At 32.7% G+C, this 24,337-nt stretch overlaps 1 protein-coding gene across 2 annotated transcripts in view; it reads left to right on the forward strand.

Moving 5' to 3' along the window:
* The window catches only part of NT5DC1 (5'-nucleotidase domain containing 1), a 241,868-nt gene that overhangs the window by 9,513 nt on the left and 208,018 nt on the right, over nucleotides 1–24,337 (forward strand). For both annotated transcript variants that reach the window (XM_051997582.1, XM_051997581.1), the window contains exons 4-6: nucleotides 6,214–6,317; nucleotides 14,363–14,442; nucleotides 21,788–21,869. In XM_051997582.1, coding sequence (XP_051853542.1) covers nucleotides 6,214–6,317; nucleotides 14,363–14,442; nucleotides 21,788–21,869 — 266 coding nt within the window. The remainder of the gene's footprint in view (nucleotides 1–6,213; nucleotides 6,318–14,362; nucleotides 14,443–21,787; nucleotides 21,870–24,337) is intronic.

The raw sequence follows: 24,337 nt of genomic DNA on the forward strand, positions 1-24,337 counted from the left end.
ACCAAACAGTTTTCTTGTTGCACAGGTAGAATTAGATTCAGAAGGTATAAATAACCCAGGAAGAAAAACAAAAATGAAAGCAGTTTATATTCATTCTTTGGGTGTAGCTGCTTCTTTGATTCAGTTTCTTATTGAAGATTTTGAACAGCATTATTCCCTGCCCTTTCCTGTCCTCTTAAATTGTGTCATAATTTATATCTGTTTGGTTCTAATCTAGACTTCTTGGAGTCCTATCATTGGCTTTGCCTTCCCTGGAGTATCTGTTCTGAAAGCAGTGACATAGTTTGATCAGTGTACTACTATCTTTCTGTTCCCCCTAAGGTTTCTAAGGTCAGAGTTTGTGGTTTTTTGGCTTGTCCAACTGCTTGCGTTGCTATAATTCTGGTCTGAATGAAGGAACTCTTAATGTTTTTCTTTAGATTTCTTGTACATTTTTTGGATATAATACCTTATTTTAGTTTGTTGAGTATATGTAGTAGAACTATACTCCTCAGCACCATCTTTTAAAAATTTTTTTGCCTTTTTAAAAATTGTTTTCTTTATTTTTCTAGTTATACACATACATTAATTTTCTTAATACACATTTCTTTATGAATCATGTTAGGAAAGAGAAATAACACCTTCTTAATAAGTCACTACCTTACTTCCTCCCCTTTTTTTTTCCTCCCTACCTCCCAGTAATGAGTCTCTTCCCATTTCACTCAGGCCACTGAGCACTCATGGGCCCAATCCCATTGTTGACCCGATCCATTTCTAACTTGGTTTAAAAACTCCCTTTTTTAAAGAGTGTATTGGTCTTCTACTATTGGGCCTTATCATATTTATGACATATCTGATAGGCTTAGCACACTGCATCTCAGAACTACCAATCTCAAGTGAAACACTACTCTTGGACCTCTCTAAAAATTAAGATAACAGATAGGTACAACTATGCTTAATTATAACCCTCTTTCAAAACTGATTCTTCAATTATTCCAGCTCTCATTGAGTTCTCTTATTTTTGAACTCTTGATATACTAAGAATTGTTATCACTTAATTTACTACTTAATTTTCTCTTATAGTATTCTTTCTTCCACTTTTTACAAGCTAATTATAAACTCCTAGAACATAGAGACCATTTATAATTGTAGAAAAGTGATGAGAAATGTGGAAAGTCATTAAATACTTATTTTTGTTTACATTTTTTCACTTAATTTGAAGAAATTGTAGCATGAATATGATGTAGTTTAAAATGCTCATTAAAGATCCCTTTAACACTGATATCACAATCTATTTATTACCCTTATCTCTAGATGCTTTCATCTTCAATTGAACCTACCTTCTCATACAGGGTTTTTGTGAGGAAACCAATTTGTCAACCTAAATAAATATATTTGTTGTTATTGTGACCATACCCTTGAACCTTCCATAGTTTGAAACTGTTACCAGCCTAAAAATCTCCAAAATCAGAACTTTTCTTCTCTATAATCCTTTCTTCTACCTCATCCTTATAACCATAAAAATTACTTTTTGTCCTGATTATGACCTCTGTATAGTCTCTTGCTTCTTATTCTGTCCTTGCTTCCAGCCTATTCCTTTTGACTTAGATAATTTAAATTATACTTATCCCCTATAATAGGTCATTTTAAAAATTTTTCTATTAGTCTCACCCAGCTTTTCTATATTGGGTAATCCTTATGATTTTCTTTTTCTATTTCTAGATGCTGGAGAAAATCAGGGATATGGTCTACTATAAATTCATGCAATTGTAACCTGAGCAGGCTCATTACTGTTATTCAATAATTGTCTTACTTTGCTCTTAATGGTCCCTCTGTATCATATCACAGAACTTCTAAACCTTTTCTTTTCTCTTCAAATTCAGGCCAATTCAACAAACTTTGTTGAATATGCAACACACTGAATAAGTACCAAATCTTTAGAGATAGTATCTGCCTATAATGAAGCTATTATTTAACATGAAGAGATAACATCTATAAGTGTGAGATCTGAAATTGTCTACTCTATAAGAAAAATCACTGAGACAGAGTTTCAAGCCAAAAAACTTTATTGTCCATTATCCCCCTTAATGAAGTGGACCTCAGATATTCCTCATGATCTGAGCTGCCTCTGACCCCCAGGACCTTGTTTTTATATTGTTTGATACCTAAATATACAAAAGAGCCATGTTAGAATGTAGAATCTCATTGGTTGATAGACTTACTCTGAGGGCCAAAAATGATGCATCAGCTAAAAATGATTTATCTTCAAGTGGGTCATAGATTGGGTAAAGCAAGGGAATATGCTTTCCATGTTTATTGATATTCTATTGATAACTTGAACTTCCAAACTAAATCCCAAACTCAATTCATTATCTTGGATATGGAATTTGAGGAAAACAGAATGAATATATCTTTGTCAGCATTCTTGTGGCTGTGAAAATGAGCTTCATAATTGGTAAATAAGTAATGATCCTTACATTAAAGTTTGGGAATTACTATAAACATATCATATCTAATTTTCCCTATATGATTTGTCTAAAATAGCAAACTGATTAATTCTGATTGAAATAGATTAGTGGCCCAAATAAATCATTCCTAAAATCATAAAATCATTTAGGCAGAATGGTGTTAATCCAAAGAAAAAATGCATGTGAAATAATGAGAAATAGAAGGAAAGAAAAAATTTATTCCTATTTGGAAGGATCAGTGAAACTATAATGGAATGGTTGGTATAGGAGTTGGACTTTGATGGAAAGAAATAAATTTAATTTTAATTAACAATTTCTAATAATAATTTAATAACATCATCTTAATACCAATACTAATTAAACAGTTACTAATAAACATTTTCTGAATTGACTTAATGATGAATTGAATTAATTATTAAGTTGATGAATAATTAATAATTGTTTATGATATTTATTTAATAAATTTAATGAATGGTTAGTAATTGTTTATAAAATTGATTTAATAAAAATTAATAATTTTAGTAGGCAGAGGTAGAAAAAGCCCATTTAGGGTATGTGGTACAGTCTGCGTATGGATAATAGTATCCACTGAAACGATGGATACTATTGTACAAAGTAACAGATTCAGAACTCAGAAAATTTGGAGAGGGAAGAAAAAATATAATAAAATCAAGACAATAATGCTGAAAGAATATTTGAAAACTACAAAATAAGTATTTGATTTGAAAGACAAAATGAGGAAATAATCTTAAGAATTACTGGGTTCCCTACCTCCAAATAAAAAACTCATGTATTCTTTAGGAAATAAAATAAGAAAATTCCTGAGAAATATTGGAAGTAATGACTGAAAAGTAAAACTCAAAGGAGTCCTTCCTATTCAGAAGACAAAAGTGAACAGGGCACTTGGATAACATGGACAGTCTGATAAATCATTGTTTTCATAAAGCTGTCTAATGTCTTTTGGAAGTCTCACCTTATCTTAAGGATTAGTCAGAGAATATTAATGTAAGCATTTAATGGATTGAATAAAGGAACACTTAGAAAAAGGCCTGAGGAAGAACAAAGATCTTGAAACAAATATGGCTTGGGCAAAGGAGGCAGTTTCTGACATTTAAAAATCTTACTTTATTTGTGGGTCTTATAACATTTGGGAGCAAAGCTCTTGAGAGAAAACAGGAACTATTCTGTAGGAGATGAGGGACAAGTGTAAAATAAGTAAAATAAAAGACAAGAGATGGGGAGATAGAGTGGATCCAAAATCATTTTTTTCTGAACTGACCAAGAGAAGAAAAAATATTAACAATCACAAGTAGCATCAAGGAATTTGAATTAAGGCTGGATGTTTGGCGGGAAAGAGGTGAAATCTGTAGGAGGATTTGCAAGCAAAATTTAGAGTTAATTATTTTTTTTAAGTAATATAATTTAACCTAGAGTCAGGATTATTATTATAAAGTATAAAACATGCTATATAATTATTACATGTTATATTACATGTAATATAATTATCTTTAAATTGTCTACTAAATAGAAGGGAATAGGAGAATGGATTAGAAAAGAAATTCAAGAAGCATGCTTAAATTGGTAAAGAGTAAAGTAAGGAGCTAGAATAAGTGAAATAGCTGATTTTTTAAAAAATTATTGATGGAAGCATTAATAACTTTGATCAATAATAGAAAAGAAAACTGGAGTGTCTAAATTAAAAATGAGAATAATGAATTCAAGATGAATGAAAAGGAAATAGTTTTCATAAGCTATCCAGGGGTCCTCAAAACTACGGCCCGATACAGCAGCTGAGGACGTTTATCCCCCTCACCCAGGGCTATGAAGTTTATTTAAAGGCCCACAAAACAAAGTTTTTGTTTTTACTATAGTCCGTCCCTCCAACAATCTGAGGGATAGTGAACTGGCTTCCTATTTAAAAAGTTTGAGGACCCCTGATATACTATCCAATTATTTGCCAACAAACAGAATTTAAAGCTATTTCCTCCAAATAAAAAATTGGCAAAACAGAAAACTGAGGTCCTAAACAGCTCATTCTCAAATAGGAAAAATTAAGAAAGTTTTAAATGACGTTTCAAAGAAGAAAATTCCCTGGATTAGATATGTTTACATATAACATTGATAAAAATATGATTTAACATTAGGAAATATAGCTTAGTAATAAGACATATTTATGTAAATAGATAAAGGAAAAGCAGTTTTTGTTTCTTAAAAAAATGCTAAAAGCATAAAAATTGAAAAACTTATTAAAAATCAAGTACATTTATCAAAAACCAAAAATGAGTACTTTTTAGAAAAACTTATTTTTTCAGAAACAAAAATAGAAGGCTTCTGTATTCCTTGCCATAGTACTTCAAATATTAGATATAATCGTAAGATAAGAAAAAAATAAATATTTGTCAGGATAAGACAAAATTATCCCTATTATCACAATGTCTAGCAATTACTAGATACCTAATAAATGCTTGTTTGCTTGACTTTGCACACATTATATGATAGTTTATTTAGAAAAATTTAATGAGTCAGTGAAAATATATGTTTGAGATAGCTAATAGATTCGGCAAAAAAACAGGATGTAAAAAATGGCCTCAAATCACTAGCACTTCTGCACACTAATTATTTTTTTAAAAGACAGGTATAAGAATTGAGAAATTATACTTAAAATAATTCAAGATGCCTACAATATCAAGCAATTAATTCTCAATTAATTCATGACTAGACAAGGGATAGAAAAGATTGTAAAGGCAAAACAGACAATTCTGGTTTCATTAAATGAAAAATTCATTGCAAAAAAAAAATCACTGCAATTGGAATAAGAAAATATGTGGATTGAGAAAAAGATATTTCTTCATGAGGAACAAAGATCTTGAACTATACTCATATGGGTTTGGCAAAGAAGGAGGCAGTTTCTGACATTTAAAAATGTTACTTTATTTGTGGATCTTAAAACATTTGGGAGCAAATCTAAATAGACTAGCATCCTAAATCACTAAGAATAGATAGGAATTTATGTGATTAGGAGTTGTAATATATGGTTAAAATATGAATAGTTTTCAAAAGAAAGAAACGCATCAGCAATCATATAAAAAAAGTTCCACATTTCTAATCTGAAAAAAAAAAAAAAAGATTCTGTTGTATCACCTTAGGTTTATGAGATTGACAGGGAAAAAAGATGGAAAAGGTGAAAAAAGGCAATGAGATTGGGGCTGAGAAAAGTCAAATATCCTAATTCACTTCTAGTAGAACTTCAAATTAACCTGTTTATTCTGGAAAGTAATGGAATATTGCAATAAAGATTGCTAAATTATTTATACTCTTCATTAATGCTTTTTATTCATGCATCACAAGTCTGATTTGTGTTATTTATATTTGCGTCTTATCATTGCTCCCAATTGTATATTCTTGAGGACAAGAACCACATTTTATTTCTTTTTGTATCCTTCTCAATGAAAGTATGATATATAATAAAATTAGTTTTCCAAGAAGGGGCTACATTGGGAGTCAAGGTAATGAATTGAGTTTGGGATTTAGTTTGGAAGTTCAAGTTATCAATAGAATATCAATAAATATGGAAAGGCATCTGGAAGATGTGATCCTAGTCGTTTCCATATAGTAAATGCTCAGTAAAAATCTGTTCTATTGAGTTAAAAATACATGCAGGGGATATTTTTGGTGCCAGCAGCAAAACAAAAACCCAGAGGAACACAGTGCTAAGTGTAAAGTTTGTTTGAACTCCTACTGAATTTTGCTTATGTTCCAAAACTAGGGCAAGCCACGGCACCAAGATGATGACTTCTGAAGAGCTTATGAGAATATATGGAAAGAAGAAGTGGAAATACTTTCCTGAGTTTTTAGTGGCTTCTCGCTCAGGTACAATATGTAGTCCAGTGACCCGAAGATAGAAGGGAAGCTAACTTTATTTTGGCTTTGGTCCTAGTGCAGAGCAGTTGTAATGGAAGAGGCAAGCATTGGTTTCTTGCTTAATGAGAAGTGGGTGATTATTGTGGTTTAATGTCAGGAGTATGTGACATGGGGTCAGAATCCTATATCCGCTGTGCGCTAATTGTATGATCGGATTCAACTCATTTAACTTCTTTAGGGTTCACTTTCCTGCATAAAATAAGAGACTTGATCTTTAAGATTTTTTCTGAAGTTTTAGATTGATCTATGAAGTTGATCCAGTGGTTCTCAAAGTCTGGTCCAGAGCATCCTGGGAATCTCTAAAATCCTTTCAGAGTCTACAAATTTATAATTCGTTTTTATTTTTAATGTGATCAATATCTATAACTAAACTACATAAACCAAAACTCTTTGGACAGATCTTTAATCATTTTTAATAGGATAAAGATATTGAGAACAAAAGTTTGGGGACCACTGGTTTATACAATGTTCTAGGCAGGTAGAGGAACTCTATATTTCTGTTCCTCTTTAATTTTAAAGGCTTTCCTGACTTTGTCTTTTTTGCAGAGATAAGGACTAATAGCATAAAGGTATTAGGAACTTCACCTAACTACCTCACAAATATTATCATAAAGTGAATAAGATTAGATTTGGAGTCAAAAAGATCCATCCATAATTCTCCCTTAGCTGTGTGACCCAGACAAATCATTTAACTTCTTGACTTAGATTCAATATCCCTAGAATCCTTTCCAGCTCTAAATCTTTGGTCCTGTGATATTTTGTCGTTGTTACCAACTCTTTGGAGAAGCTGATTGGTACTAACAACACCATCACTACCAGCTCCCTTTACGATTTTCATTGATGCACTTTACTCATCTTTTCTGTTGTGGAGCAGGTTCAGGATAATAAGTTCAGAGCTAGAAGCAACCTTCACAATCACCTTTTTGTCAATATCATTTATTTACCCCCACTCATATGTGTCAGGTGCTGTGCTAAATGCTTGGAGGGTGCCTTATACTACATTTTCATTTGGCAGATGAAGAAAACGAAATTGTGACTTACTTAAGTTCATAGGGCACAGGATAATAAAGGGCAAATTGGGATTCACTCTCAGGTCCTCTAATTTCAGATGCATCTTCTTTTACCCACTGCAGTCATCAAAGTAAAGTGGGAAGAAGTTCAGGGACCTGAATTCTAGTTTTGGCTACAAGGAACTATGTGTAATTGGCATGTCGTTAAATCTAAACCACAGTTTCTTTATCTGAAAGTAATGAGATTCCATAAAAAAGTGTAGAGAGCTGCAGGTAGTGGGGGAACTCTGGGGATGGTATACTTGAAGCAAGGATACTTACAGCAGGGTGTTTACTCAGTGTGATTGATGAGATAATGGTTTTCTAGTTCACATATATTTAGTGTGATATAATGATGTAATCACTCATATATTAGTGTGATGTAATGATGTAATCAGACTGAGATATTTAAGGGCTGAGAGGACTGGAGAGAAGAGCTCAAGCTAGATCTCAGTCTCAGACTCAGACACGGACACAGAGGAAACACAGAAAACAGAGACAAAAACAGATCCTCCTGGTGGCTCTCCTGCCTTCATCACTTCTCCACCTAAGATCAAGGCCCATCCAGAGAGCCTTCAGAGAGCTAGTCTGGACATTACAAAAAAGTATGAATTATTTTAGTTGCTATCATAAACATTGGTTTTTAAATTTTTACTTTAATATATATGGTAGTTTTTATAAATTTGAGAGCATAATATGCCTACTCTTTCCATTTTAGTTTGTGATTTGCATTTAAATAATTATTCAAGGAATTGCGTTTATATATAAAAGTATAGAAGTTAAATTGTTGCCTACTGTTATCATTTGAATGTCCCTTTTGACTGGCTGATGTGAATATTTTTAATATCTGGACATGAGAATTGTTTTTCTTCCTATAAAAATTCAACAATCCAAAAATCTTCAGTTATTTCTTACAAATATTTATCCATTTTTGGAAAAATGAAGTTTACATATTTTGGGTTAGGATGAACATTAAAGGAAGAGTATTCTAACCATAATAATAATAACAATAACAACAATAATAATGACAATACTATTTGTAAGCCAATTATTTTATTTTATTTAATCATTATTTTTTTCCCCTGAGGCATTTAGGGTTAAGTGACTTGCTCAGGGTCACACAGCTAGGAAGTGTTAAATGTCTGAGACCAGATTTGAACTCAGATCCTCCCGACTTCAGGGCTCGTGCTGTATCCACTGTGTCCCCTAGCTGTCATCAAACCTATAATTTTAAATTTTAAAATAATTTAGCATATGATTATTAGAAAATGATCTTAAATTTTAAATAAATTAATAGGAAAAATAGATTTCACATGGTGGTTTAATGTATAGGGGTACAGAGATCAAAATTCAAGTTTGTTAGGTAAGGGGTTCTAGTCATTCTACTTGTAACAGGACATATCAATGATTCTAGAAATGCTGTTTCCTTAACATAAAATTTAAAAAATTAAAAACTCTTGGAAGAGTTTCACTCATAACTTTTTAAAAATATGCTTCAAATTAATCCGCTAACTGGCATGTATGTTCTCTATAGAAAATAATCATAAAATATATAAAAAATTTTCCTCTTTTATCTGAACTTATCCTGTATATTTAAACTTGCTATTGAATGATTCCCACAAGGTGTCACTCTTTGCTCAAATTAACTCCTCTTGTTTAACTTCACACCAATTATCACCTTGTAATGATTCTGCTTGGATTCAGGATTATACAGTCTTAGAGCTGAAAGGCCCTTATGAGGAGGTTATCACTGTGCCTTCTCTCTCCTTCCCTTCCTCCCACCCTGCCTTTTTTTTTTTTTTTTTTTTTAACGGATGAGAAAACTGCAACCCAGGGGATTTGGGGCTTACCCATTTATATGATAATGACTATAAGAGGTGGGATTTGAAACCACAACCTCAACCTCAATACCCTTTCTATTCTATTACTTTCAGAACTGTGCTGGATTAGCTATAGGGTTTGTCTTTTGTGGGTGAGGTAAGGATTTGCTTGGATAACATGCTTCATAGTTAGATATTGTCAAGTTTGATAGGTAGATGGATTCCACTAGTTTAGTGCTATGGAATAATAAGAAAAAATTCTGAGGAATTCTATAAAATTATTTACTTACATAAAGCTTGATAAATAGATTGAATTTTAAAATTTCCCAAATAATTTATATATAGTAGTAGTAGCTAACATTCATATGAAACTCTTTACATATATCTTATTTGATCCACATAACAGCCCAGTATAATAAATGCTATTATTATAATGCCTGTGAGGGATAAAACCAAAAATGACTACTCAGAGACCTCTTGAAGCAAAAAGCAGAAAAGTTGTTGTTTATTAATAAATTCTCATGAGAATGAGCAGTTCCACCGTGAGGAGGGAAAGAGAGAAAGCTCATGGTAGAAGGACTAAAGAATTAGTAAAAATATACAGTTTTTATAGGTTCTGTTACGTCATAAATTGGGGGACATTAAGAAATATGTGTCCTCTCCCCTTAATTGAATATTAGACATTGGTGCCAGAAAACAGATTAGAATGGAATGCTTTGTTTCCCTAGTTCCAAAAGGAACCATACATCAGACTTTCAAAATCAGACTTTCAAAATTCAGATTGCTAAACTAACAGCATTTAACTAATAGTCTAAATATTGATAACATTGAACAGTGATAAATGTCATCATTTCAGGTTAAATAAATATATCTAAAGTTTAAGTAAATATTGGCTAATACATAACATACTTATGCAGGTCATAGAGAACATAGGAATAATGAAAAATAAAATACAGAAAAGGAATTTAAACATTCCTGGAAGTTCTTCATCCTATCTCCCTTACACACATACCCATTTTATTTATGAGACAATTAAGGCTGATAGAAGTTAAGTCTCCTTTTCTGGCTCCTCATCTATATCATATTCCCTAATTGTGGATATTTCTTTGGCTCTTTCTCTGAGCATTCTTCCCTCTGGGTTTTTCACACCTTCAGCAGCAGTCATTTGTTAGACTCTTCTCTCTATGCAGATGAATCCCAGACCTACAACCTCAGAGTTTCCCAAGCTTCAGTGCAGTACTTCCAATTACCTATTGAATATTTCAGGCTAAATATTTCAGTGATGCCTAAAAGTGAACTCAACAATTGTTCCCCCCCTAAATTCTCTCCCCAACTTCTGTTTCTCTATTGAAGGTACTACCATACTTAAAGTCATTTAGATTTATAATCAAAGTATTATCCTAGATTCCTCACACCACATATTTTCTAAGTCTGCTGTTTGAATCCCACATCACATTCCTCTTATGTAACTACCCTTTTGCTTTAGGTATTCATCACCTCTTGCCTACTTTATTGCAATATCTTTCTATTTGGTCTTCATGCCTCAACTCTTCTCATTGTTCTAGTCTATTCTATACACTTCAGCCAAATTAAATTTCTTAGCTAACAATCTGATCATGTGACTTCCCTTTTCAATCAACTCCAGTGGATTTCTGTTGCCCCTAGAATAAAACATAAAAACTGGAATTAATGGGGAGGAATTTACATAAAAGACATTGTGGAGGTAGTATCAATGGAGCTTGGCAGTTTGTTTGTCACATGTGAGAGGTGAGAGGTGTGGATGTGGAACGGTCTGGAGAGCAGTGTGTTTCATTTTTAAAGTTCTATATGACCCACTGTAATCTGTCTCTTCACCCTCCCTTAGATGTGACTACCCTACTTTATTCTGCAGTCCAGCTAGACTGGCGTTTTCACTGTTTCTCATGCACCCCCGTCCATGTGCTGGGCCTGGGCCTTTCAATGGCTGCCTTACATGTTTGGAATGCACTTTCTCCTCCCTTCTGCTTTATAGAGTATGACCCAAAAGCCAGCTTTGGCATTAAGTCTTTCTTGATCTTTCAATGGCTCGATCTCTCCTATAGTATCTTGTATTCAGCTACTTTGTGCACAATTGCATACACATATACATATTACACATTAAATTCACATATATCATATGTATACATATATGTAATGCCTTTATTAACTGTGTCGTGGATGTTTATATGTACTTGTTTCCTCTATTACAATGTAAACTCAGTGTGAACAGGGCTTATTTCATTCTTTGTACTTTTATCCTTCCCCAGCATCTAGTAGAGAGCGTGGCACTTAGTAGGTATTTAATTCTTGTTAATTGACTTGCTTAGGGTAACAGCTTTTAAACAGTATTGGAACTTAGGCTATTGTGATTCTAAATACCATCCTTTATCCATTATGATACTTATTTGCCATATATACTAATTATTGCATGTTTTGGACTGAAGCAGAAAAACATTGTGTTTGTTTTTTATTTTTTTGTTTTTAATTAGAAAACAGGGCCTAATTAAAAAAGGCTTATTTGTTTGTGTTTTTTTCCTAGTGATGGCATTTTTTCTAAAAATGTTAAATTTTTCATATATCTTTATTTCTGTTCCCGTCAGCAATAAGACAAATTTGTAAGATATGTCATGAGAAGAATAAGATTGTAGATTATTCCTAGAGAACAGAATTTACTTCGTGCAAGAGATATCTTCATTAAAGTATTTAAACTTTACCTTGATCTTATTAGTTCAACGTCATGAAACTAATAGTTTCAGAGAACTGAAAGAGAGGGTCAAGTATAGGTGGAAGATTGTAACTTTTATAAAGAAATATAGTTGATTCCCAGATTGTAGTAGAGCAGGTAGTATATCGTAGAGGCAACTTGATGGATGCTGTGGAAAGAGTGCTCAGTTCAAATCCAGCTTTATCACTTGCTTTCTCTAGCAAGTCATTTATTCTCCTTCAGCTTCAGTTTCCTTATCTGAAGGAGTTGAATTAAGAAGATCTCTAAGGTTCTTTCCAGTTCTAAATGTCTAAACTCTAAGTCTTAGCTTAAAAAGCATAGAAATCCTAACCCTTTGAGTTCCTTTCTCCAATGCTGTCCTTTTTTTCCAATATCATTGAAAAGAGGAGTGAGTAACATGACTAATACATAATTGCCCATGTATAATCAATATCAGATTGCTTGCCCTCTTGGGGAGGTGAGAGCAAAGGAGAGAAGGGAGAAAAGTTTAGAACCATACATCTTACAAAAAAATGGATGTTGAAAGTTATCTTAATGTTAATAGGAAAAAAAATTAATTACAATAAGAGTATGCTAAGATAGGCAGTAGAATATTCTATCTTTAGGTCTGTAGGAGCTCAGTAAAATATTTTCAACAGAGAAATGACATGTCATTTTTTTTTTTTTTTACTTTCCTTGTAGCCTTGGTACTTAGCATAATGCCTAACATATGATAGACAATTAATAACTGATTGTTGATTTCATCAGATCAGTAAAATGACTAATATTCAAGCATTGTGAAGGATGGTTTGGGTTGGAATTGAGAGTAAAAAAAGACCTGTTAGGCAGGATATTGTACTACTTTGCCTAGGAAAAAGAAGTAAACAATGTCAAATGTAAAAAGAAATAATAGAAGAATGATGAATGACAAAAGCTACTGAGATGGGGAAAAAGGAAAGAAGTTTGTACTTCTCCAACTAGACTTCCCCAGCTTTTAAATGAAAATAAATATTTTCTACTAGTTTTGAGAATAGTTTATATAGATTGGGGAAGTCTAAAACACTGAAGAGATGATCAGGTAATTTCACTTGGCTGCCTCAGAGTTTCACTTATGTGGACAACTGAAAGTCACATCTTATTAGATCTAAGTTTTTTTGAAGGAAGGAACTGTTTCATTTTTTTCTTTGCATCCCATGTAATTCCCACAGTGTCCAACAGATAGGTACTTAATCAATGGTTTTTGATTGATTAAAAGTGAAGTAATTTGAGGAGAGGTCCTTTTTTTGTTTTTTAAATTTTAATAGCCTTTTATTTACGGGTTATATGTATGGGTAACTTTACAGCATTGACAATTGCCAAACCTCTTGTTCCAATTTTTCCCCTCCTTCCCTCCACCCCCCTCCCCCAGATGGCAGGATGACCAGTAGATGTTAAATATATTAAAATATAAATTAGATATACAATAAGTATACATGTCCAAACTGTTATTTTCCTATACAAAAAGAATCGGACTCTGAAATATTGTACAATTAGCCTGTGAAGGAAATCCAAAATGCAGGCAGGCAAAAATATAGGGATTGGGAAGTCAATGTAATGGTTCTTAGTCATCTCCCAGAGTTCTTTCCCTGGGCGTAGCTGGTTCAGTTCATTACTGCTCCATTGGAACTGATTTGGTTCATCTCATTGCTGAGAATGGCCAGGTCCATCAGAATTGGTCATCATATAAATTGTTGTTGAAGTATATAATAATCGAGGAGAGGTCCTTATAGCAGTTTGTTGCCTGATATTTATTGCTACGAGGTGTGTATGTGTTTTTAAAAAAATTAACATTGATTGCAGGAAACTCTGGCTATTATAGGCCATTTGTTTCTTGGACTTTAGGTTTGTTTTTAAGTTTGTTACAGATTTGAATACAGTTTACAGTTTTCATAAAATAAAATTTTATTTCTTTTTGCATAAAGTGCTTTTTGTTTGAATTGATCAGCACTTATTAAGCACCTTCTGTTTGCCAGTCACTGTCTTAAGGGCTGAGAGTAGAAATAGTTAAAAAAAAAAAAAAAAGACATTTTCTCATTCTCTGCCTCTCAAGAAACTTAAAATTTAATAAGATAAGAAAACTGGAAAAATAAGGAGGAGATAACCAGCTCCTGGGAATGATGAACACTAATGGAGGTTTTGATGTCAAATGGCTGGCTTGTTAATTAAATCTTTAGAGCTAGGCATTTCATTAGAAGAAATAAGACTTTCAGTGGAATAATTAATTACAGCATGGAAAAGGAGTGTGTCGTCCGTCTAGAATCTAATGTCACAGACATGTTTTCTTGTATTTAGTACAAGTTAAACATCCCTGTTGATACCCAATTAACAAATAACTCATTTTCATTTTACTTTTTTTTTTTCCAGCAAAATATTATTTCTATGACAACTATTTTGACCTTCCTGGAGCCCTTCTTTGTGCCAGGATTGTGGATTGCTTAACCAGGGTGAGTGCCGAATCAGTCTGCTTTTTCATATGACGTCTTTGACTATAACATTACAGAAATATTGATTCCTTTTGAAGTGAGTTGTACCATTCCAATTATAATAATATTTTTCTCTTGTAATTTTAGTGTTGATCAAAGAAGACAAATATCAGATATTTTCTCAATATTTGGGGATATATTAAATAGTAATTTCCTTTTTTTTTTTTTCCCCAAACACTGTGGAGTAAATCTCCAGCAGAGGGTGCAAATGTTTAGAACAAGAAAATATAAAGCAATTTATGGCTTGATATTTTTTCATAATTTCATAACTAGAATGAAATGTGTAAAGGTAATGTAGAAAATATCACATACACACACGTATACATATATAGAAATAATTTCTAAATGAGAAAATAAAAAACTAAGTTTATGTAGTAGTTATGATTAATTGATTTATGTAGTTATATGACTATAGAGTTAGACCTGGAAAGGTCCTTAGCATTTTTAGTTCTTACAATGAGGACACTAAGGCTGAATAAAGCTAATTTACTTTTAAAGTTATATAACCAGTAAGTTTTTGAGACAAGGTTGAAAATCACTACGGTCTTTCTGACTGCAAGCTCTGTCTGTCTACTTGCACTACTTTTAAAAATTTACTCTTTTTCAATAGTACTTAATAAGCTATTAATGCATATCTAAAAAGAAGCTTATTTCACACATTCTCAGATTTGGAAGAGAACTCTAGGGCCTTTAGATCAAACTATACCCTTTGTAACATTCTAGTTAAGTGATTAGCTGATTCTTGTTTGAAGACCTCAAGTGAAAGATTGGGGAGAGGAGAAGCCCATTCTCTTTTTTTCAAAAATTATATATATGTTTTTTGATCAACAGAAATCTGCCTTGTTTTCCTCCCCTCTCAATTTTCCTTCTCCTAGCACTACCCCACAGTGAGAAAGAAAGAAAAACAAAACCACTATTACAAATATATATATAGTCAAGTCAAAAAAATATGTGCATTGGCCATGTTTCTTTCACCTTCTCCCAGATCCCACATCCAAATTTCATTCTACCCTCTTAGACTTTCACTTCTCTATTAGGAGATAGGTAGCTTATTTTATCATTAAATCTCTGGAATCTTGGTTAGTTACTATGCTGATAAGAATTCCTAAATCTTTCAGAGTAGATTGTTGTTACCATGTTGTATCCTTTTTTTGAGTTGTTTTCACTCTGTATCATTTCACATTCGTCCTGAGTTTTTCTGAAACCATCCCCTTCATTTCTTACTGCACAGTAGTGTTTTATCATATTTATATGCCATAACTTGTTTAGCCATTCCCTAATTTATGGGTACCATGGAGGTTCCCATTCTTTTCTATCTCAAAAAGAATTATAAATATCATCCTTAGAATTTATTTTGCTTAGGACTAGTTTCTCCTTTAATCTTTTCTCCTTTAATTCCTTCTACTCTCTTCTCCCTTTTCCTAAAATTTTCTTGTTGAGTAAAATATATTTCTATACCCATATCTATGTATGTGTGTGTTCTTCCCTCCTTTCATCAGTTATAATGAGTGAGATTCAAATGTGAACCACTCTCCCCATTCCCTCCTTCTTGTTTGTGGAAATATGTCTACTTTTGTAATCTGTTAAGATAATTTTTTAAAACTTCCCTTCCCCTTGCCCTCCTTAGTGTTTTTTACTTTCCCTCTTTTTTCATTCTTCTCTTAAGATCATTACCACTCCCAGACTTTGTCTGAATAGACTTCCTCTATGATCCCAGTGATGATAGAGTTCATAGGGAACACATGTATCATCTCTTCATATCAAATTGTAAGCCACTTATCTTTTTTCAGTTTTTTACCATTTCAAGTTTTTTTTTTTATCTAACTCCTATGATTGAAATTTTAAAATTTCAAACACTTTTTTTCATTGAATCTATACCCAAATTGTGTTTTCCTTTGAGAATTTGTTAGATGTTTTATAATCATTCTTTTTCTGGGTTTGTATCTCTAGTGTCATCTCATAATGTGAAATTCTTTTTTTTGTTGTTGTTTGCTCATTTTTTCAGCCTACTTCCTTACTTAGGACTTGATGCTAGGACTGACCTCCGTGTACTTCTGAAGGGAAGGTCTGAACTAGTCCTTTTGCTGTTTACCTGGGATATTGAGTATTATATAATTCCAGAAATTTAGAGACATCTCAGATTGGGAGCCTGTAAATTTTGGTATATTTTCAATAACTTGTCCATAGTAATATACCAATCTAGACATACTGAATCAGAATAAGTCCAGTTTAGCATGACTTGTTCCTTAAAAAAAAAAAAAAAATTGATGCATTTTGTCTTAATATAACTGATATTTCTACATCCCTTTCTCTTCTCTCCCTCTTTCAATTTGAATCCTTACTTAAGGAAGGAGAGCAGCTAAGTGACTCAAAAGCTGGAACACTAGGTTCAAATCAGGAAGCTCTGAATTCAAATGTGACTCCAGCCATCTACAAGTCACTTCACTTTTTTGTCTCAGTTTACTTAATTATAGAATGGGGATAATAACAGCAACTACTTCCCAGGTTTGTTGTGAGAATTAGAGAATAAAGCACTTAGCATGGTACCTGGCACATACTAAAACAAAAGATCAGTAAAAATATTTTTAAAAGAAAAAGAGCTAAGAATTAATAAATGATTAAAAATATGTGGGCCAAAATACTTATGATCTTGGCTAGGGATGGAGTACATCCAGAAAAGGGCTGGCAAAAAAATCTATTTATCTAGCGTCTTGCCTCTGTAATCCAAAAAGATTTAAAATAAAAAGGGATGGAGAGAAAAATGACTATAAATATCTACATCAAACTAGATCCAATGAATACTAACTACAGTATAAGGATAATAGCCAGTTAGGTTACTCAGGTATCCATTATACACATGCAGAAAGTACAGCTAATAAGCAAAGTAGTAAATAAAAAGAGGAAAATAAGCAAAGAGACATAAATGCAAAAGGCCAAATTTCACACTGAAAGCTGGTATGGTGGGGCCCATACCTGAAATATATTTCTGGAAAAGTATGGGTTATCAAAAGAAACAAAATAAGTAAAAGGTAACACATTGTTTGTATTAAGATGAACTGAGTAAAACCAATCAACTATAAAAAGATTAAGTAACTAAGACTATCTGGTAATATGAAGGGGAAAACATGGAAGAGAGTATTTGCATGAATATCAATAGAAAAGAAAAGAGAAGAAATATTGTTATGGGGTATACTATAGACCACCAAGATAGAGAAAGAAAATAACTAAGGAGTTCAGGAAACAGCTTATAAGTCTGACACAAAAGAATAATATAATGATGTGGCCAAAACTTTATCCAGCTCTCTGGTGGAGTTTTCTCTGACAGAAAAGTGGCAACTTCTTAGCTAACCTTAATAATTATTTTTATTCTTTTAAAAAATGAAGCGGATGAGATAAACTTCTATTGAGGGCCTGATTCTGACCAACAAAAGGGAAATGGCAAGTGAATTAGAAACATTAGGAATATTGATTATAATTGGTTATGTCACGATAGAGAAAAAAAGGAAAACTAAGTATATGTCACACAAATCCTAACTAAGGGGAGAGCAGTTTTCAAATGGTTCAGAGAAAGGGTGAGTAGGATTCCACAAACTAAAATTCTACAGAGGAAGTCAACCTAGAAAGAATTGCAAAACTCTAAAGAATGAGATTCTGAAGATTAAAAAAAAAAATTCTGATAATGAAGAAAAATGGAAGCTATTTAAAGAGAGTATGAAGTGAAAGGGACTTTTTGACTTACTTAGATTTTTTAAAAATTAGAAAATAGAAGTAAGTTCTTAATAGGGGGATAAGTGAATACAACAGTGGGAACAACAATTTTTTCAGAATAAACTTTGAAACACTGAATCTCAGAATTAAGCTAGAAGGAAAGTAAAATACAAGACAAATTACTTTTTAAAAAGTACTTAAAAATGTGAAGAAAAGATCTTGATCAAATAAGGAATTTTAAAAAAGGCCATTATTTCAGGGTAGATATGTCAACAGGAAGGAAGGAAAGAATGAGGAGGAAGGAAAGATGGAAAAACACAGAAAGGGAAGAAGAGGGGAGAAGATGAAAAGAAGAAAGAAAAAAGAAAGAAAGCATTTGAGTATTTTATAATGTGACAAGAATTCTGTTTAGCCCTGGGACTATACCAACAAGCATCTTTTAGGAGGTTATATGTGGTGTTCTCTTCTTTTTTATAATATGATATGATCATTCTCTCTGGGAGCAGGTTTCTTGGGGAGGTTTTCTAGAGTCAGCCTTAGTTTCAGTTCTACGTAATAGACCAGCCAAGAGTTAAAATCCAGTCCTTTATTTGTCCTTCAAAGTCTTGAACTTCAGCCCCTAGCTTCCTCCGAATGTCTCCAGCCAGCACAAAGGTGGAATATGAAATGAATCTGTCTCCGCCTCCGAGAGTGGGCTTCTGTCCCTGGCCCTGAGAGCTTCGTGCTTATATGCTGTACACTGAGCACACACCAATTGTTATATCACTGGGAAACCATTATTTGTTGTAGGATTAAATCAATTCTAAACTAGATTTAAACATTATCTCCTCAATTCCACTTAGTACCTTGTTTCAAGTTCTGGCCCATAACATCTTCTTGTAGGATCAGATCAATCATACTGAACCATGCTAAATTAAATAATTATTGTCTCTATCAATTCTAATGACTTAACACAAGTAAAATTTAAAAATGTATATAAGTAACCTGAAACTAGAGATTAAGAGATTAAAAAAACAATGCTGCCTATTCTTGAAGAATTAATTCAGTCAGTCCTAGCTGAAATGCATGTCAGGATAATGAAAGAAATGGCAGATGTGATTGTTGAACCATTATAATTGATCTTTAAAAGCATACATAGAACCTATCAGCATACTCATCTAGTGTTCACTAAATTGCAGAATACCAGCCACTAGAGTATTCAACAAAAACTGCTAGGAAAATTAGAAGATAATCTGGAATAAATTAGGCTTAGACTAACTTCTAATACTATCTACTACAATAAATTCCAAATGGACACCTGACCTAGATAGAAAATAAATGTGAAAAGGCAAGGATATACTTTTAATTCACAAATGAGGAGAGTGAGAAGAGTTTTGATCAAACAATAGACTGTAGTGATCCTAACAGATACAGAAATAAACTGGGGAAAATAACTGCAGTAAATGTTTCCAATAAAGGTCTGTTATCTGAGTTATTTAGGGAATTGATACAAACATATAAGAACAAGAACGATGCCCTAACAATTTCCCAATGATCAAAGGATGTGAACATGAAAGTCTCAAAAAAGGAAATGCAAGATATCAACAGCTGTCTAAAAATGCTCCAAATCACTAATAAGAGAAATAAAAATTAAAATATGTCTGAAACACTACCTTGCATTCATCAAACTGGAAAAGATGACACCCCCCAAAAGAAAATGTTGGAGGGGCTGTAGGAAAATAGAAACACCAATGCATTGTTGGTGGAACTGCAAATTGTTCCAACCATTCTGGTTTGGGATTGGTTGAGTAAATTATGGTAGTTGAGTGTAATGAAATATTGTTGCTTCATAAGAAATAATGAATGGTTAAGATTCAGTGAAGAATTGTATATATTGATACAGGATGGAGTAAACAGAACCAGAACAATTTATATAATTACTATAATATTGTAAGAAAAACAGCTTTTAAAGAAAATCCAGAAGTTTGATGAAGCATGTTACTCATTTTAACAGAGAATTATAGAATCAGACCTAGATTTTCATATGTGACCAATGTGGAAATTTCTTTTACATTGATACACATTTGCATATTTGTATCCATGGAAACACACATATACTCTATACCCCTTTGCTCTCTCAGCTGAGGTCCATGTCTCACATTTTCTTGGAGAAAAAAAGCCATTCATCACAAAGTTGCTCTTTTTCCCTCTTCATTTCATAATCTGACATCTTCCTTTATTATACTCCGATGAAAAGAAGTGACCCTTCTCCTCACCAAGGCCAAACCTTCTCTATGTACTCTTGATTCCATTCCTTACCATCTTCTGTAGCAGATTATCCCTACCATCCCCACTCTTATACTGTTAATCTTTCCTTATATAAATTTACTTCTCTACTATCTACAAACATGCCAAGCTTCTCCATCATTATCCAAAAATCATTACTAAAACTTGCCATCCTTATTAAATACTATTTGTACCATATTTCTCTGGTTTTCATGGTATTTTTCATTGGTGGTCTTTTTTTTTCTGCATTTTATCATCTTCATCTGCTCTCATAGCTTCAATTCTTGTTTTGTAGATGATTACAAGATCCATTCTTGGTCTCTTTCCTGAGCTTACATCCCACATAATAAAACTTTATTCACTTTGCTTCTAAGTAAATGTTGCCTGGGCATCCATGTCAACCACAGCATATCCAAATGTAAATTCATTGTCTTCTCCACCATTCTTGAATTTCTTCTGAATTTCCTTAATGGTATTTTGAGAAAACCATCATTATTCTGATCACCTAGTTTTATAATCTTCATGTCATCCTTGACTCCTTACTTTCACTTGTACTACATATCCAGTTACCTAACATTTGCAAAATCGTCATTTCTTTCTCCATAACTTCCCCCCCTCATTTATCTCTCCCTTTATCTCCCTCCTTTCTTCCTCTCCTTCTCCCTCCTTCTTTTCTTCCTCCTCCTCTCTTCCATCCCAGTACCATATATACATATGTTTTGTCTCCCCAATTAAAATGTAAGCTCTTTTAGGTCATGAATTATTTCATTTTTTTCCTTTTATCTCGGACACTTAGCACTGTTCCTTTCATGAAATAAGAACTACATAAATGCTTGTTGAGGGATTGATTCTGTCACATTAGCATGTCACAGATTGATTATCCATTTTCCAGTCTGGACATCTACTTTGTCTCCAACTCTTTGCTACTATAAAAAAGGCTGCTGTAAACATTTTCTGATTTTTTTTTTTTTTTTTAAATCATTGACCTACTTGACATGTACTTATACTCGACTCATAGTGAGACTTCAAGGTGAAAGAGTTACTTAGTTATTTTCTTTGTATTCCAAATTGCTTTCTAGGACATCTAGGCCAATTCACAGTTCAACCAGTGATATATAAAGGTATCTGTTTTTGACCATCTGCTTTTGATTGGTAATTGGCAACTTTCTTTTAATTGTCCAGTTGATGGGAATAATGTTCAATTGATGGGAATAATGTTCAATGTCTCTGTTGTAGAATACAGAATTATAGTCAATTAAATAAGCATCATATTTTTCAGTATATGCAAATTAGGATACCAATTTGGCTTTTTGTGTTCTTGAATCTTCTACAGAAAAGTAACATGGAAACATTTGATTTTTGGAAGGATATTCTTGCAAGTATACACCATAATTATAAAACAACAGCTTTTAAAGGTGAGTTCCTTGAAACTCAGTTTTGATAATTAGAAGTTAGTTCTTGCATTGCTTTTCTCAATTAGATTGTCATCATTTAAATATTATATTTAGTGGTGTTTTTATTTTAATCTTTTGTGAACTGAAGTATGTGTTGTCATATTAAGTGATTTTTTTTTTTCAGTTTCACTGAAATATTTTGAGTAACTGGCTACCTATGTACCCTAGTATGAAATCCTAGATTTTGGTATTCACTGACCAGAGCATCTGATTGATAATTCCTTTGCCTGTTGCCATGGGCATGTACATCTGGTTCAGTACACAGGCAGCCTCTGGGATGATACCTGCTCATGAGAAATCAGTCATTCTTATTTGAGAAATAAGGTTGGGTGACCCACAACAATGGCAATGATACTCAAAGGTGATGAATTAAATGTTAATCCAAATATTACTGTCTAAGTCAAGCATCTGCCAGCCCTTACCTATACCCATAGAATAACAGAGTCTACTTTTAAAAAGTTGCTTCCTTTCATTTTTCCTAATTCTGTGATTGCCTATCAGTAAAGAAAAAGACACAACCTGGGAACTATACTCTTACCACTTTCCTGAGTTTGAGTGTTCCACTTTTAGTTAACTCTCAGTCATGTATTATTTTTGAATATACTAGGCTGCTCTTGGGGAGTTGGGCTGATAGAAACTTTGGGGGGGATGGGAGTGGGAAAGCTTACTCTCTTTAGGTACAACTTCTCAGCAGTATTATGGCTGAGGACTTGATCTTTCTTTCCTTATAATTGATGCCAGTTTTAGATTGACCTAGTTGCTTTTATTTGTTATCCAGTCAAAATGCAGCATTGTGGTAACAAATGAGTGTCAATAAAGAAGCATGTCCCAAATCAACTTTTAAAAATGTCCACCATTTTATTGGTTTACATTCTGTTAACTTTGAAAAACAAAAAGCAATGAAACAACAGATTAAGATAGCAAGTGTGCTGGTAGATGAATTTGACCTAAAAATCCATTCTCATGATTTTGTTGCAGTATAATTAAAGAGTAGGTAAAAACATTTGTGCTTTCAAAAGATTCAGACTTGTCATGGGATTTTTGAAACAGCAATATATAAATATAACAGCATAAATAATCTCTGTTTAGACTGTTGAAGACTTTTATGCTAGTTATAATTTCACTGAAATTCATGGAAATGGAATACATGCAGTAGACTAATGTATTGTAAATACTTAAGAAATTTCATTTGTAAAACAGTATCCAATGAACAAAACATTTCACATAATAAAGCAAGAAACCTAGTCATAAAATGTACTTTTCAATGACAAAAACAGTAATTATCATGTGAACCAATTGATTGCCACAGCTTTCATCTGCACCAATTACCTTAAGTAAATGAATTGGAAGGAAATGCCATCATTTCACATTCTAACTTGAGAGTTTCATCTTGATTTGGAGGTCTTCCCATACTTTGAAGGTAGCAACTAAGAAGACTTTTCAGCTACCAAATAAATTTTGAAGTATTTTAGGAATAAGCACCTTGTATAGCAGAAATGGTTTAACATAGTAGGTGTTGGGATTTTTTGGTTGGGTTTCTTTTTCCTTAAACTAGAATACTTTTACTTTATTACTCATATAAGCACCATTGTAGGGAAACACATTTGAATGCACCATCAGAAAGTGTTCTAGGGTACAGCACCTTTCAAATTTGTGTTCAAGTTTACTAGGGATACAGTACCTTTTTCTAAATGTCTCCAAAATGTGCTGATGTTTAGTGGTTAGAATTTAGTGTGTTTTGAAAGATATTATCAAATTTCTGAATCAAATCTGTCTTATACTAAAAATCTTTTTCTTCTAAGACTCTCATTTTTTTATTTGTTTTTTTTTGGGGGGGGTGGAGGGATGCTTGCCATTGATTTTTTTTTTTTTTTTAATGTAAAACAGTCAATCAAAGGGCCAACTATTTCCTTTCAGATTTGATTTGGATGTTGGTATATGTTTTACTTTTAAGATTGGTATATGTTTTACTTTTAAGATAATTGGTACAGGTTGTTTTATATATTATGTAAGTTCAAAATTATGTAAAGTTCAGTGTGAACTTTAAAAGGGTTCTTCCTTTAAACTTTGAAGTTTTTGTTTAATTTGCTTTTAGACAGATAAGAAATATACACATTGTTTAAAAAAAAATGTGTGCTTAAATTAGCTATACTTTTTGCTTGAAAATTCCAAAATTACATTTCAGTATGGTATTAAGAATTATATATAAGATATGAATAAACTCAGCAGTTTCTGATGTTAAAATGAATTCCCTAAAGGCTATTATGTAAAGTCATCCACTTTCATTCTAGAAATTTGTTGTCTCTAAAAGATGATTCTGTAGTAAGGCTATGTTTCTTCCTTTTAGTGAATTACAGTACAGATAGAGTGAAATTTCACATCACATGATATCTGATAAAACATTAGGCTATCTTAGACATAATGATGAG

This window comes from Antechinus flavipes, chromosome 4 (assembly GCF_016432865.1).
Source record: "Antechinus flavipes isolate AdamAnt ecotype Samford, QLD, Australia chromosome 4, AdamAnt_v2, whole genome shotgun sequence".
Classification (NCBI taxonomy): Eukaryota; Metazoa; Chordata; class Mammalia; order Dasyuromorphia; family Dasyuridae; genus Antechinus; species Antechinus flavipes.